Consider the following 14,433-nt stretch of genomic DNA (forward strand, 5'->3'; position numbering starts at 1 on the left):
TTACTTTTAAATGCATTTGCTGATAACCTTTTAAAACTAATATGCAGTCAGGTAGATGCATCTTTATTCTTAAGCGTCTCTCAGTGCATTGATATCGTTTTTATTAATCTAATATCAAGAATCTCATCATGTGCATGCTGAGCTGTGGAATATATCTTTGTGTTAAATGGTATTGCTTTGTATATTGTATAATTGAAATACAGCCTCTTTCTGGTTACAAGTATTGGCTTAGAAGACTTCTCCTTGCATTGTATAATCAGGGCCAGTTCAATGGGAGCTCTGCTAAGTGGTGGGTTGGGCAATCATTACTGGATACGAGTGTCAAGTGTCGACACGAGTGTGAGCAGCGTCGATTCGAGTGTGAACGGTGTCGACATGAGTCCTGTTGTTCAGTACAGTGTCAATACGAGTGTGAACAGTGTCGACACGAGTGTGAACAGTGAGTCCCGTTGATCAAAAAAGTATCAATATAAGTGTGAACGGTGAGTCCTGTTGTTCAGTATAGTGTCAATACGAGTGTGAACAATGAGTCCTGTTGTTCAGTACAGTGTCAATACGAGTGTGATAAGTGTCGACATGAGTGTGAACACTGAGTCCTGTTGATCAAAAAAGTATCAATACAAGTGTGAACGGTGAGTCCTGTTGTTCAGTATAGTGTCAATACGAGTGTGAACAGTGAGTCCTGTTGTTCAGTACAGTGTCAATACGAGTGTGAACAGTGAGTCCGGTTCTGTACAGTGTCAATACGAGTGTGAACAGTGAGTCCGGTTCTGTACAGTGTTAACTCATTGAATTCCCTCTTGCTCTGCACAGTGTTAACGGGTGAGAACATGTGTTTTATTCTTTGCAGAATTAACACAGACAGATACTGCTGTTGAATACTCCATAGTCAACAAACCCCGAGCCGCACAAAGTGAGGATCTTTTACTTCTATCTATTAAACTAGCAGAAATAAAACATCATGATAACTTCTTGCTGCTCTGTCCAGTTTTAACACAAGTGTGAACATTTGTAATAATAGTGAGTCCTGCTGTTGTGTACAGCGTGAATACAAGCGTGAACAGTGAGTCCTGTCGTCTGAACAGTGTCAATACGCGTGTGAACAGTGAGCCCTGATGTTCAGTATGGTGTTAATGTAAGTCTTATCCTGTATAGTATAAGTTAACATAAGTATTGACCCGTATCCTGTTCTCTACAGACATCACACTACCCAACAGTGATGTGGAGTACGCCACAGTCAACAAACCGAGAGCAGCACAAAGTGAGGACTTTTTTAACTCTTTACCACAGTATAAAACCCACAGGAGTAATGAGAATGACACTAAAAACAACAACACTGATAGTGAACAAGAGATTTTGAACAATACACATTCTAGTCAGATTTAAATACCCACAGACCTGACCGTTGGAAGTAGTAAAACAATGCAAATTATTTTTTTTCTGCGTGCAGGTTTTCTAAGAACTGAAGAAAGGTTAAAAACGAGAGAACGCCATTCGGTTTTTCAAGCCTGTCTAGTAGTTAGTGATTAATTGGACCCATGATTTAATCCACCTGTATCTGGAGAGAAGCCAGGGTATCGGCATCAACAACAAGGCTGGGCAGCTTGTTCCCCACCCGCCTCTGTGTAAAGACGCGTCACCCATTCTTGGTTTTATTTTCACCTTTCACTATACGTGAAGAATTCCAAAAGGTGCACAAATGCTCAAGAGCTATTCTGTGGTTCAGCGATGTCTCTGGAGCCTTTTGTCACAGTGTGCGACTTCCCTGTGTGTCTCCCCGAACACAGGGTCTGACTGAAGGGGCACTGACCTGCAGGAATGGGAGGAGACCGATCTGGGACGGTTCTGCCACGTCAGCGAAATTCTGGACCCCGACTTCATCTGCCAAAGAAACAGCAGCGTCAATTAACTCAGCCAGCGAGTTCAACTGTTGCCTCCCTTCTCTCCATCTCTGTGTGTCCCATCTCTTCATAACCCGTCTCCTATCAATCCTACTGTGTTTCATTTACTCTTCCTCACTCTGTCTCCTGTCCGGTTGTCTGCACTTAAAACTGAAGTATTTCCTGTGATCTCCTCTCTCTCGCTGTGTCTCCTGTCCTGTGGGTTTGTTACTGAGGGATTCTCTGTGATCTCCTCTCTCTCGCTGTGTCTCCTGTCCTGTGTGTTAGTATGTTTGTTACTGAGGTATTTCCTGTGATCTCCTCTCTCTCACTGTGTCTACTGTTCTTCAGTGTTTTAATCCTCTTAAATAATTTAGCTCATTCCTCTCTCACTCACTGCGACTCCTATCCATTCTGTGTTCAGTTCCTCTGACTTGCCTCTTGCATCAGCGCTAGCAATATCATGCATCTATTTAATTTAAAATTATTGATCTGTCACCTTGATAGTTCGATCTCGGCTACAGTTAGCATAGATGGCACAATTAAAAGGACGATGAGCTCAACATCTGTGCGCGTCTAATTAACTGAACCGTACAGAACATCCTGCCTAAAGCTAGTCTCTCGCTGGCGGGGTCGCCCATCGGCGAGACCACGTCTCCAGGAAATTCTGCGGACTGGACACTGCGGGAGGGTGGGGCTGTGTTTCCGCACGAACGCCAAAAATCACTCAGGATCTCCAGAGAGACTCCTGTAGCCTTACAGCATCACAGTCACAGGCCTCAGCATTGCAACTGTATAATATCAAACGCCCAGACACCCTGAGGTGAGGCCGACCAGTCTGAAGTATTACCTGAAAACACCAGGCACACTGGAACCTGACTTCATCGTCCACTTAGCGCAGAGGTGGGGAGGACAGTCAGTTTTCTGGGGAGAAAAAAAACAACACCAGGAATTTAGCATACTGAAAGGATCATGGAGTGATGATCTGGCTGAACCCTCTTGGCTGAGGGCTCCTGGCCAGAGGACGAGGAGGCTGGGACCCCCCCTGCACAGCGAGGAGGAGTGACCAGGGGGGGCAGCTACACAGGTGGAGACGGGGTGGGAGAGGGACGCGAGGGAGAGAGGGGGATCACGTGCAGTATTGACAGTGTTTCAGGAGAGGAGTCAGGAGTGATTGCTAAAATATCGACAGCCGAGTCTGACCGAACTAGGGTGTGGCCATCCCTCTCGAACTTTCATCACAAACTCCTGTCTTCCTGCGGTGTCTCTGAGGAAGCTACCATTTTTCACTGGCTAATAAGAGGTGGAAGAGGTGTTAGTGGGACAGCAGGGGGCGCTCACCCTGCGGTCTGATACCCTAGTATAGTGACAAGGGACACCATACTGTAAACAGGCGCAGTCCTTCGGATGAGATGTAAAACCGAGGTCCTGACTCTCTGTGGTCATTAAAAATCCCAGGGCGTCTCTCGAAAAGAGTAGGGGTGTAACCCAGGCGTCCTGGCCAAATTTCCCATTGGCCCTTACCAATAATGGCCTCCTAATAACCCCCCTCTCTGAACTGGCTTCATCCCTCTGCTCTTCTCCCCACTGAGAGCTGCTGTGTGGGGAGCGTTCTGGCGCACTATGGCTGCCGTCGCATCATCCAGGTTGGGGCTGTACATTGGTGGCGGCAGTGGGATTTCCCATTCCCTGTGCAGCGCTTTGAGTGGAGTGTCCAGAAAAGCGCTATATAAGTGTAAGCAATTATTAATAAGGCCCCTCAGTAGTTGAGATCTCTGTTATACCCATCTAGAAACATGCAATCAGCATGTTATTGATGAAGCAATAGTCACAACATTATTCCACACCTCTAACCCTGCACTAGGGGGCGTGCTTCAGGCTCGGGCCAGGGTGAGAGGCGGGTTATGATGACAGTCATGCTTTCTACACCTTATACTGAGCTCAGAAATGGACCGAGCGGACATCTCACGAGCAGATCCCTCCGCGTATAAGAAAGGCAACTTGTCTCGGCAAAAATACCACGGATTCACATCCGAAATATGATAAAAAGGCAAAAACCCCACACTTGGAATGCAAACGTACCCTAAAAAGGAAACACGGTTTTAAAACCAACTTGATTTTCCCCTGGAGAAACATTTTTATGGACACACATCGCATCTATTACACATGTATAACTAAATATAAAGATAAAACTTAATATAAGAAGTCATGACATATCACACATGACGAAGTCTGGTCCAGAATAAACAGTTTACACTGACCCACCTTTATTTACCCTGGTCACTCACTTCTATTAACTGTCTTAATAAGAGTAACAAATGAATATTTGTTTCAATTTGGGATCTACATCTGGGAGCCCTGAAATGTTGGCCAGAGGGGAGAAGCTGATATTCAGACCTAAGAATATATTAAAAACAAGGATCTGATGTTGTTTTTCACCTGTCTAATCAAAGCTTGTTCAAAAATTATCTGATTATAGGACACACGAGTTTATAATCATACTCATTCCACTTTTTAACCCCGTATATATGCACAATATGAAACGTATATACACTAAATCTCACGTGTGACTCCCATAATATAAATTTCTTTACGAAAATTAGGAACACTTATTACAATTATCAACCCCCCATGACGAGGCAATATTTCATACCTTTGTTTCTTTGTGGGTTCAAAGTTCTGTCCTGTCGTTTCACACGTAATGTTTTGGTAGTTATCTCAATTTTCCTTTGCAATTATCTCCAAGATCATCATCAACTTTTTGTAAAACGCTATGCACAACTGATATTTAAAGAAAGTCCTGTACCAAAACGTCTTCGTAGGGAAAGATAACCTTTTTTTTCCTTACGTCAGTCGCTACACGGTTACTCTTAAAATCCATTGATCGCCTTTAAAAAAAAGTTTCGTTTTTTATTGTGGTTCACTGACATTTCTGTCACAATTCTGAGGGACCCCAAATAAAATTCACTTGCCGGTATAAAGACGCCGGCGAGGTTAAGACAGGTTTCGAGCCAACTGCGTATCTAACGGACGTTTAAAATAAAAAAAAATGGCGTGTAATGTTGCGAAGGCCTACTGTTTTTTTATAGTTTGTCGATTGTAAGGGACGTGGGCCGCGACAGAAATACTTGTCGGGGTGGGAAAAGATTTATTGATGGTTTATTGTACCGCAACGGTCACAATTGACTCACCAACAAAGATGGCGCCGAGGCCACATCGACTCCCTCCCGCCCTGCCTCGCACCGAAGCTCGAGCTGCGGAGCGCGACGACGAACCGCCAGTCCGCGGGCGCGGGCGCCGGACATAGACGTCATAACCCCTTCCGAGGCGCAGGAATTATAGATCACTGTAGTTTCTTCTGGACCCGGGTTAGGGACAGTGTGAGAGTCTTCTGAGGAAGCCAGTGTCTCATGGGTGTCCAGGCTGGGTACCATCTGTCCATCACAGGACACACAGACACACACACACCCTGGACAGGACACCAGTCACTCACAGGACACACACACACACTCACACACCCTGGACAGGACACCAGTCCCTCACAGGACACACAGACACACTCACTCACACACCCTGGACAGGACAGCAGTCCATCACAGGACACACACACACACCAGGTCCAGTTTTCCCAGAAGCCAATTAGCCCAAAAGCCTGTCTTTGGACCCGGAGAACACAGGGAGACCATGCAGACTCCACACAGACAGTCCCCCCCCCCGGGTCCAGACCCGAGCCCGGAGCCCCCCCGCGCTGAACCCCTCCGTACAGACGGCCGCACACAGCTCCGTTGTTCCCGATTCCCGAGGTGATCTGTTAAAAGAAGCCGGTGTGTTGCCTCCAGGTGAGGCCCGCGGCCCGACGCCGGTGGTGGCGGTGCTGGCGGCGGCAGAGAACGCGGCGCCGGTGCCGACGACGAGCGGGGCGCCCCCCCCCCGAAAGCCCCTCGACGTGGGGGCCGCGGCCCGCCCCGGCGACAGCGCCCCCCGATCCGGCAGGCGGCCGGTCTCCCGCAGGGAGAAGACGATGAAGCAGCTGGGGAAAGTGTCTTCCGTCCGAGGTAGGAGCAGCAGGGCTGGGCGTTTTGTTGGAGCGAAGTCCCCCTCCAGATAACCCATGAACCCCGTCTCTACTATCACTCCAGTCAGGACAGGAGGCTCTTCTGTACACAGAAGGGGGTGGGGGTGGGGAACAGGCCGCCCAGCCCTGTGGTTGAAGCCGATACCCTGGCTTCTCTCCAGACACAGCTGGGTGAGCTCCTCCAGTCAGGACAGGGGGCTCTACTGTACACAGAGGGTGGCGGGGGTGTGGAACAACTCCTTTGTTCGGGGCCTTGGGGCATTCTTGTTGTGAAAGGTGCTATATAAAAAAAACTGAATTGAAATTGAATCTTACAGGTTTGGGTTTTTCGGAGATCTTGTCAGAGATCTTGTCTGACGTGCCCGTTTCAAAAAAGTAACGACACTCCTCACGCCCGAGCGCCGCCGGTCTGTGACGTAACGTATCCTTACACAACCATGACGGTTTCATCATGGACAGCACGAAAGCCCGAAAAGTGGTTGACGTTTTAATTTGGCAACGCCACGATGGATTCCAGTTTTTTTTTATTTTGGAGGCCAAAGAGGACAAAAAAGGAAACGTCCGGAGGTGGATCGATGGTCATCTCTGCGGTTGTTCTGATGTTCTGGAAAAAACAAAACAAAAAAAAACGGCTCGCTTGCCCGGTCGTGTAGTGTTTCCACACCCCACGCAAATCAGCTTCTCTTCGCCCCCGGGGGCTCGTCGCCCGCCGCACCCCTCTCACGTGATAGGGGCTTCCCCCGGCTGTGACGTCCTTACCCTACCCCCTTCGGCCAACGTCATACCGAAGGTCGCGCTTCGGGCCGCGGCGATGTTGACGGACTGTCTTGTAGCGTGAGAAGGGTTTAAATTTCGACTTAAGGAGTTGGCCGTCGTTATATTTCACGAGGTATAATACAGGGGGAAAAAGAACATTTATATGTATCAACCTACTAGTAATACTGGGTGGATGTCACGTTCCCCAAAGTTCAGTGCCTCTCTCTAATAAAGTAGAAACGCGACATTAAACTCCGTTCGAAACGGGAGAAATCACCAGGACACGATATAACTGACGTCCGGAAACAAAGAACTCCTATTCCCATTTGTAATGACCCCGTCGTGTTTTTCCCGGTGTACGCTTCTCTTTCGGAGACCGTTTCTCTCTGGTGTTGTTTTGCTGTTAGAATAAATGCCGAGGTGACCCTTCTGTGTGGAGTCTGCGTGTTCTCTCCAGCGGGTCGTTTCCTCCACCACAGGGGCTGGTCGAACCGGGGTCTCCCAATCGTCACAGAAGTGTGTGTCGTTTTGGGTGGTGGTGGGGGGGTGCATCGGGGATACTGCGCCACGAGGGGGTGGCCTCTCACCTTGCTCCGGACGAAGGGAGAAGACCTGTACCTTCACGAGTCCGGGTTGTGAAAACTTCTTCTGGCAGTTCAAAACGTTTCGAAGAGACTACAGCGCTACCCTGTTTTCCATTTGTATCGTGTATTATTATACAGTCATGAGTATCTGTACTGATCACAGAGTCCCCCTCTCACTGCCAGGACAGGAGCCCAGTGCAGCACGAATAATAATAATAATTAATAAGTCTGGACTCTCCCCTCAGAGCTCTTCCCAGGTCAGGGGGATCCCCTCCAGTCCCCCCAGTGTTCAGCCCCCACCTGGATGATGCTCCAGTCCGCTCAGCACACAGCAGCTCTCAGTGGGGAGGAGAGCAGAGGGATGGAGCCAGTTCAGAGAGGGGGGTGATAAGGAGGCCATGATGGGTCAAGACCAGGGGGGGAATCAGGCCAGGACACTGGGGTAACACCCCTACTCTTCTCCAGAGACACCCCGGGATTGTTAATGAGCACAGAGAGTCAGGACCTCGGTTTGACGTCTCATCCGAAGGACGGCGCCTGTTTACAGTCCAGTGTCCCCCTTCACTATACTGGGGCATCAGGACCCACACAGACCGCAGGGTGAGAGCGCCCCCTGCTGGCCCCACTCACACCACTCCCAGCAGCAACCTTGGGGGGGGGGGGGAGGGAAAAAACCAAAAGCTAAACAGATTTTTTTTAAAAACATTTTATTGATGCTTTACAAAAGTCCAGTCCAGTCTGGTGTCCCTCAGCTCCAGTCCAATCCAGTCTGGTGTCCCTCAGCTCCAGTCCAGTCCAGTCTGGGGCCCCTCAGCTCCAGTCCAGTCCAGTCTGGGGCCCCTCAGCTTCAGTCCAGCACAGTCTGGGGTCCCTCAGCTTCGGTCCAGCACAGACTGGGGTCCCTCAGCTTCGGTCCAGCACAGTCTGGTGTCCCTCAGCTTCGGTCCAGCACAGACTGGGGTCCCTCAGCTTCGGTCCAGCACAGTCTGGGGTCCCTCAGCTCCAGTCCAGTCCAGTCTAGTGCCTCTCAGCTCCGGTCCAGTCCAGTCTGGTGTCCCTAGGCTCCAGTCCAGTCGTCTGGTGTCCCTCAGCTCCAGTCCAGTCCAGTCCAGTCCAGATCTTAGCCGGCACAGAACCAGGAAAGGAACCTGGAAAGAATATTGTTATTGCAGGTGTGAGGGACACAGACACAGACGTCACCATGACATCAAACAGCAAGAGGAGACTCCTCCTTGAATCACAGACACGACCAGGCGGCGCCCCCCTGTCTGCTCACCTGCACCTCCTCTTCCTCTGCTTGTCCTTCCCAGCAGCCTGCTCCTCCTCTCCCTCGCTCCTCCTCTCCTGAGCTACGGTCTCCGCCGCCTCCATCGGCTCGTCCTGATCTTCTGTCTCCACCGACACGCAGCTCAGGGACTTTAAAAAGGCGCATCGGCGCTTCTGAAGCAGAGACAGGAGAGTCACGTTAAGAGTCGGACTGGACACTGGGGTTCATACAGACACACTGACTAGACACTCCAGGACATGAACACTGCACTGAGAGAGAGACGGGTTCATACAGATACACTGAATGGACACTCCAGTACATGAACACTGCACTGAGAGAGAGAGGGGTTCACACAGACACCCTGACTGACTGGACACTCCAGTACATGAACACTGCACTGAGAGAGAGAGGGGTTCATACAGACACACTGACTGGGCACTCCAGTACATGAACACTGCACTGAGAGAGAGAGAGTGGTTCATACAGAGACACTGACTGGACACTGACTGGACACTGACTGGACACTGGACAGGAGTAAAGAGAGGATCAGAGCATTACCCACCTTATTTTTCTTCTGTCTCACAGGAGGTGGTGATTGGACCTCCTCCAGCTGGAGTCCGAGGAGGGAGAGAGGGGGCAGGAGAGGGACAGCACAGGGAGAGAAAGAGAGAGACAGGTGAGTCAAGTGTCCCAAGAGCACAGAGACTCTGCTGAGATCACACTCGCAGTGAGTGAGCCTGGGTGTAGCCCACTAATACTGACCCACTGGACACCATAGGACAGAGAGGAGGAGGAGGAGAGAGACAAACTGCCTGGACACCACAGGACAGAGTGGAGGAGGAGAGAGACACACTGAGGACAGAGAGGAGGAGGAGAGAGACACTGACAGACAGGGCTGAAAGAGAGAGAGACAGAGAGGCAGGGACAGACAGACAGCAGGCCGAGAGAGACACTGACAGACAGGGCTGAAAGAGAGAGAGACACTGAGACCCAGGGACAGACAAGACGGCGAAACTCCACCACAGACAGGACAGGAGGCAGGGTGGGACCAGCACTGACCTCCTTCCTCTCTCCTGCCGAAGGAGCTGTCTCCACCTCCTCTTCCTCCTGCAAGTCAAGAGACAGGCTGAGAGAGAGAAGGGCTGGCGGGAAATCGGCGAACAGAGCTGAAGGCAGAGAGCCGGGGAGACAGGCCCAGCTGGGACAACGCAGGAAAGACAGAGAGGACAGACAGGGAGACACAGGGAGAGAGACCCAGCTGGGACAATGCAGGACAGACAGAGAGCAGGGAGACACACGGAGAGACACAGGGAGACAGGCCCAGCTGGGACAACGCAGGACAGACAGAGAGCAGGGAGACACACGGAGAGACACAGGGAGAGAGACCCAGCTGTGACAACGCAGGACAGACAGAGAGCAGGGAGACACACGGAGAGACACAGGGAGACAGGCCCAGCTGGGACAACGCAGGACAGACAGAGAGACAGGCAGGGAGACACACGGAGAGACACAGGGAGGGAGACCCAGCTGGGACAACGCAGGACAGACAGAGAGCAGGGAGACACACGGAGAGACACAGGGAGACAGGCCCAGCTGGGACAACGCAGGACAGACAGAGAGCAGGGAGACACACGGAGAGACACAGGGAGACAGGCCCAGCTGGGACAATGCAGGACAGACAGAGAGCAGGGAGACACACGGAGAGACACAGGGAGACAGGCCCAGCTGGGACAATGCAGGACAGACAGAGAGCAGGGAGACATGGAAAGAGAGAGGGAGAGAGACAGGGAGAGAGGGACAGACACAGAGACTCAGACAGAAGGACAGAAAGACAGAAAGAGAGAAGTGCAGATGGACAGATGACAGAGACAGAGAAAAGGACATATGGACTGATGGACAGAAAGACAGAAAAGGACAGAAAGACAGATGGACAGAAGGACAGATGGACAGATGGACTGAAGGATAGACGGACAGAAGGACAGAAGGACACACAGACAGATGGACGGATAGACGGACAGACTCTGCCCCACTTGCCTCGTCAGACATCTCAGCCTCTCTCCTTGCCCTCCCCACCGGGGAGCCCCAGGCGGGGCCTGGCGGGGCCGGGCGGGCGATGGGGGGCAGGACGGGCGGGGGCAGGGGCAGGGGCACCGCCCCGGGCAGCAGGGGGGGCTCGAGGGGCATGGCGGCGAGGAAGGGGGGGCGGCGGGGCGGGGCGGGCAGGGGCCTGAGGGGACCGGAGGGGGGGGGCCGGGGGCGGTGAGCGGAGGAGGCTCTCGGGCGAGGAGGGAGGGGACACCGAGCGGAACGAGTTGGGCGAGCTCGAGCGGGACGAGCCGGGTGACACCGGGAGCTCCAGCTGCAGCTCGGCCGCCCTCTCCAGCTTCTGGACGAGCTCGGGGAGACACGAAGACACCACAGGATTCTGTCCAGCGGGGAGAGGGGGAGACACAACGCAGGGGGGATGAGGAGCAGAGACTACGTCTGGACAGGTGAGTGTGTACAGTGTGTCCAGTAAGAGTCCGGACAGGTGAGTGTGTACAGTGTGTCCAGTGAGAGTCTGGACAGATGAGTGTGTACAGTGTGTCCACTGAGAGTGTGGACAGCTGAGTGTGTACAGTGTGTCCAGTAAGAGTCCGGACAGGTGAGTGTGTACAGTGTGTCCAGTAAGAGTCTGGACAGGTGAGTGTGTACAGTGTGTCCACTAAGAGTGTGGACAGGTGAGAGTGGACAGTGTGTCCAGTGAGTGTGGACAGGTGAGTGTGTACAGTGTGTCCAGTAAGAGTGTGGACAGGTGAGAGTGGACAGTGTGTCCAGTGAGTGTGGACAGGTGAGTGTGGACAGTGTGTCCAGTGAGAGTCTGGACAGGTGAGTGTGGACAGTACGAGTCTGGACAGGTGAGTGTGTCCAGTGCGTCCAGTAAGAGTCTGGACAGGCGAGTGTGGACAGTAAGAGTCTGGACAGGTGAGTGTGTCCAGTTGCCAGTAAGAGTCTGGACAGGCGAGTGCGTCCAGTGTGTCCAGTAAGAGTGTGGACAGCTATGTCCAACAGTAAGAAGCTGTCTTACCCTGTAACCCAGCTCAGGGGTGTTAGGGGGTGCTCTGTCTCCTCCCCAGATCTCACCTTCAGCTCTGGTGAAATGCCGGACCACTAGGAGACGCTGGAAACGAGGACACAAGACAGAGGTCAGGTCCACAGAGCTCACTCAATCACTACAGCAAGCAGAGACCTCTCGGCCATCAGGACTGTGGGGGACAGAGTGGGGAGCTGTAGGGTATCGGGAGTTTAGGGGTCAGTGTGGGGAGCTGTAGGGTATCGGGAGTTTAGGGGTCAGTGTGGGGAGCTATAGGGTATCGGGAGTTTAGGGGTCAGAGTGTGGAGCTGTAGGGTATCGGGAGTTTAGGGGTCAGTGTGGGGAGCTGTAGGGTATCGGGAGTTTTGGGGTCAGTGGGGGGAGCTGTAGGTTATCGGGAGTTTAGGGGTCAGTGTGGGGAGCTGTAGGGTATCGGGAGTTTAGGGGTCAGAGTGGGGAGCTGTAGGGTATCGGGAGTTTAGGGGTCAGTGGGGGGAGCTGTAGGGTAGATGTGGGGCACCGGGCCCACCACAGGGCGGCCAGTCCAGTCTCGCGGAAGGCGACCGGGTCAGACTTACGGAAAAGCACCGGGACTTGGGCCGGGACCTCTCCCGCTGCCAGTCCGGGTTCGGCCTGACCGGTGTGACCTGTGAAGACGCCAAACTGCTCATCTCCGAGACAGCTCTGACCACATAGCCCAGCCCAGTCGTGTCGAGACTAGAGGCCTTGGGCAGTCTCTACAGTGTGTCCAGTGAGAGTGTGGACAGGTGAGTGTGTACAGTGTGTCCAGTGAGAGTGTGGACAGGTGAGTGTGTACAGTGTGTCCAGTGAGAGTGTGGACAGTGTGTCCAGTGAAAGTCTGGACAGGTGAGTGTGTACAGTGTGTCCAGTAAGAGTCTGGACAGGTGAGTCTGACCAGTGTGTCCAGTGAGAGTCTGGACAGGTGAGTCTGACCAGTGTGTCCAGTGAGAGTCTGGACAGGTGAGTGTGTACAGTGTGTCCAGTGAGAGTCTGGACAGGTGAGTCTGACCAGTGTGTCCAGTAAGAGTCTGGACAGGTGAGTCTCTACAATGTGCCCAGTGAGAGTCTGGACAGGTGAGTCTGACCAGTGTGTCCAGTAAGAGTCTGGACAGGTGAGTGTGTACAGTGTGTCCAGTAAGAGTCTGGACAGGTGAGTCTCTACAGTGTGTCCAGGAAGAGTGTGGGACGTTCAGAGGAAATCTGTGCTCTCTGAAGGCCATAATGGACCTGCAGCTTGGTTTTCCTCAGACCCGCGACCCTGTCTCTTGAGCCGAGGCGTGTCCTCAGTCAAGATCACCACTGGAAGTGTCTCTCCTCGTCTGGAGGTGTTACCTTGAGACCTGGTCTGTCAAGCGCTTTGCGCTGCTATGTGTGTGAAAGGTGCTCTATCAGTGAAGTTTATTATTATTATTATAATACAGCGAGCGCTGCTGGGGGCGGAGAGGCCAGTCGGAGGAGGGCTGGACACTGGACACTGGACGGAGGGCGGGAGGGGTGGACTTACGACGCCTCGCCGGGCCCGGGTCCTGCTGCGACCGCGCACGGCCGTGCGGCATCTCTGTCGGTCCATCGTCCTGCCGAGACAAGCAGAGTCACAGAGGGGAGGGGAGGGGGCGGAGCCAAACAGCTGGGCGGCTTGTTCCCCACCCCCACCCCCCTCTGTGTACAGAAGAGCCTCCTGTCCTGACTGGAGGAGCTCACCCAGCTCTGTCTGGAGAGGAGCCAGGGTATCAGCTTTGTTCCACACCCCCGCCACTCTCTGTGTACAGTAGACCCTCCTGTCCTGACTGGAGGAGCTCACCCAGCTGTGTCTGGAGAGAAGCCAGGGTATCGGCTTCAACCACAGGGCTGGGCAGCTTGTTTCCCACCCCCACCACTCTCTGTGTAGAGGTGCACCTCCTCTCAATATCTTTTTACAGCACGATCACACCCATAAGAGTGGAGTAACGGAAAAAAAAAAACAACTTATTTCTCAACTTATTTTGTTATTTCTTGACAGCGGCATTTTTAACTGACTTACCGATTTCACGGGGATACTTCAGAGTGAATCTGAAGCTGAAACTATTATTTGATTGAAGTCGAAGTAACCCTTGAATCTTTTTTGGAAGAACCACGTGTTTAGAAAGCGCTATATAGTCCTTTCCTCCTCCTCTCTCTTCACTCCTCTGAGCTCATGGGGCTCCGGCGCCGCCCCCCGCTAGAATCCGCCGCTCTGTGACGTCAGGCGGCTCATTGTGACGCCCCCGTGACGTCGCCCCCGACGCGATCACGGCTCGGCCGCGAAACAAAAATGGCCGACATTTTTCGCGGTTGTTTTTTTTTAGGTGGACATTTTATTTTTCCAACTCTCAGCGGCCAGCCGGGTGTCCCTGTACGACCCCGGTAGTCGCCACCTCGGACAGGCAGGGGAAACGGGTCCAGCTGTTTCCGGCCCAAGGGTGACAAAAGCTGCACTTGAATTTAAAGACAAAATCACGTCGAGGGCGCATTCAGCACCCCCACGTCCAACACGGGTTTCCGTGGGGTGGGGTTCAGTGAAATTAGCATCCCCCCCCCTACCCCCAAGTCAAAGAAAGACCAACCTCCACCCCCCTCTAGCGGCCAAGGGCGGAAATTTCGGGCCACGCCACGTCCAAAAAACACGGGTCCCCCCCGTCCTGCGGGGAAAAGAGACGCCATTTTCTTTTCCGAGCGCTGCGTGGGACCTCACGACCCCCCCAAAAAAAACGGGCTTCGCAGACGAGGAAGACCAGGCACGTCGACCTCTCTACAACACC

General features: G+C 52.6%; 1 protein-coding gene and 2 long non-coding RNA genes across 5 annotated transcripts in view; 1 reads left to right on the forward strand and 2 right to left on the reverse strand.

Moving 5' to 3' along the window:
* LOC148638367 (uncharacterized) overlaps positions 1–14,433 on the reverse strand; it is a 244,654-nt gene that overhangs the window by 50,733 nt on the left and 179,488 nt on the right. The window lies entirely within an intron of this gene.
* Positions 1–14,433, forward strand: part of LOC148638368 (uncharacterized) — a 51,246-nt gene that overhangs the window by 33,683 nt on the left and 3,130 nt on the right. The gene's annotated exons all lie outside the window — the stretch shown is intronic.
* LOC148638370 (uncharacterized) overlaps positions 1–14,433 on the reverse strand; it is a 29,448-nt gene that overhangs the window by 5,284 nt on the left and 9,731 nt on the right. For 2 of the 3 annotated variants that reach the window (XM_088623373.1, XM_088623371.1), the window contains exon 2: positions 1,811–1,881. In XM_088623373.1, coding sequence (XP_088479499.1) covers positions 1,811–1,881 — 71 coding nt within the window. Of the gene's footprint in view, positions 1–1,810; positions 1,882–2,730; positions 2,805–5,071; positions 5,108–14,433 lie in introns of those variants that run through there. The other variant, XM_088623372.1, reaches the window with a different exon arrangement.

This window comes from Lepisosteus platostomus, assembly GCF_059453375.1.
Source record: "Lepisosteus platostomus isolate fLepPlt1 chromosome 5 unlocalized genomic scaffold, fLepPlt1.hap1 SUPER_5_unloc_1, whole genome shotgun sequence".
NCBI lineage: Eukaryota > Metazoa > Chordata > Actinopteri > Semionotiformes > Lepisosteidae > Lepisosteus > Lepisosteus platostomus.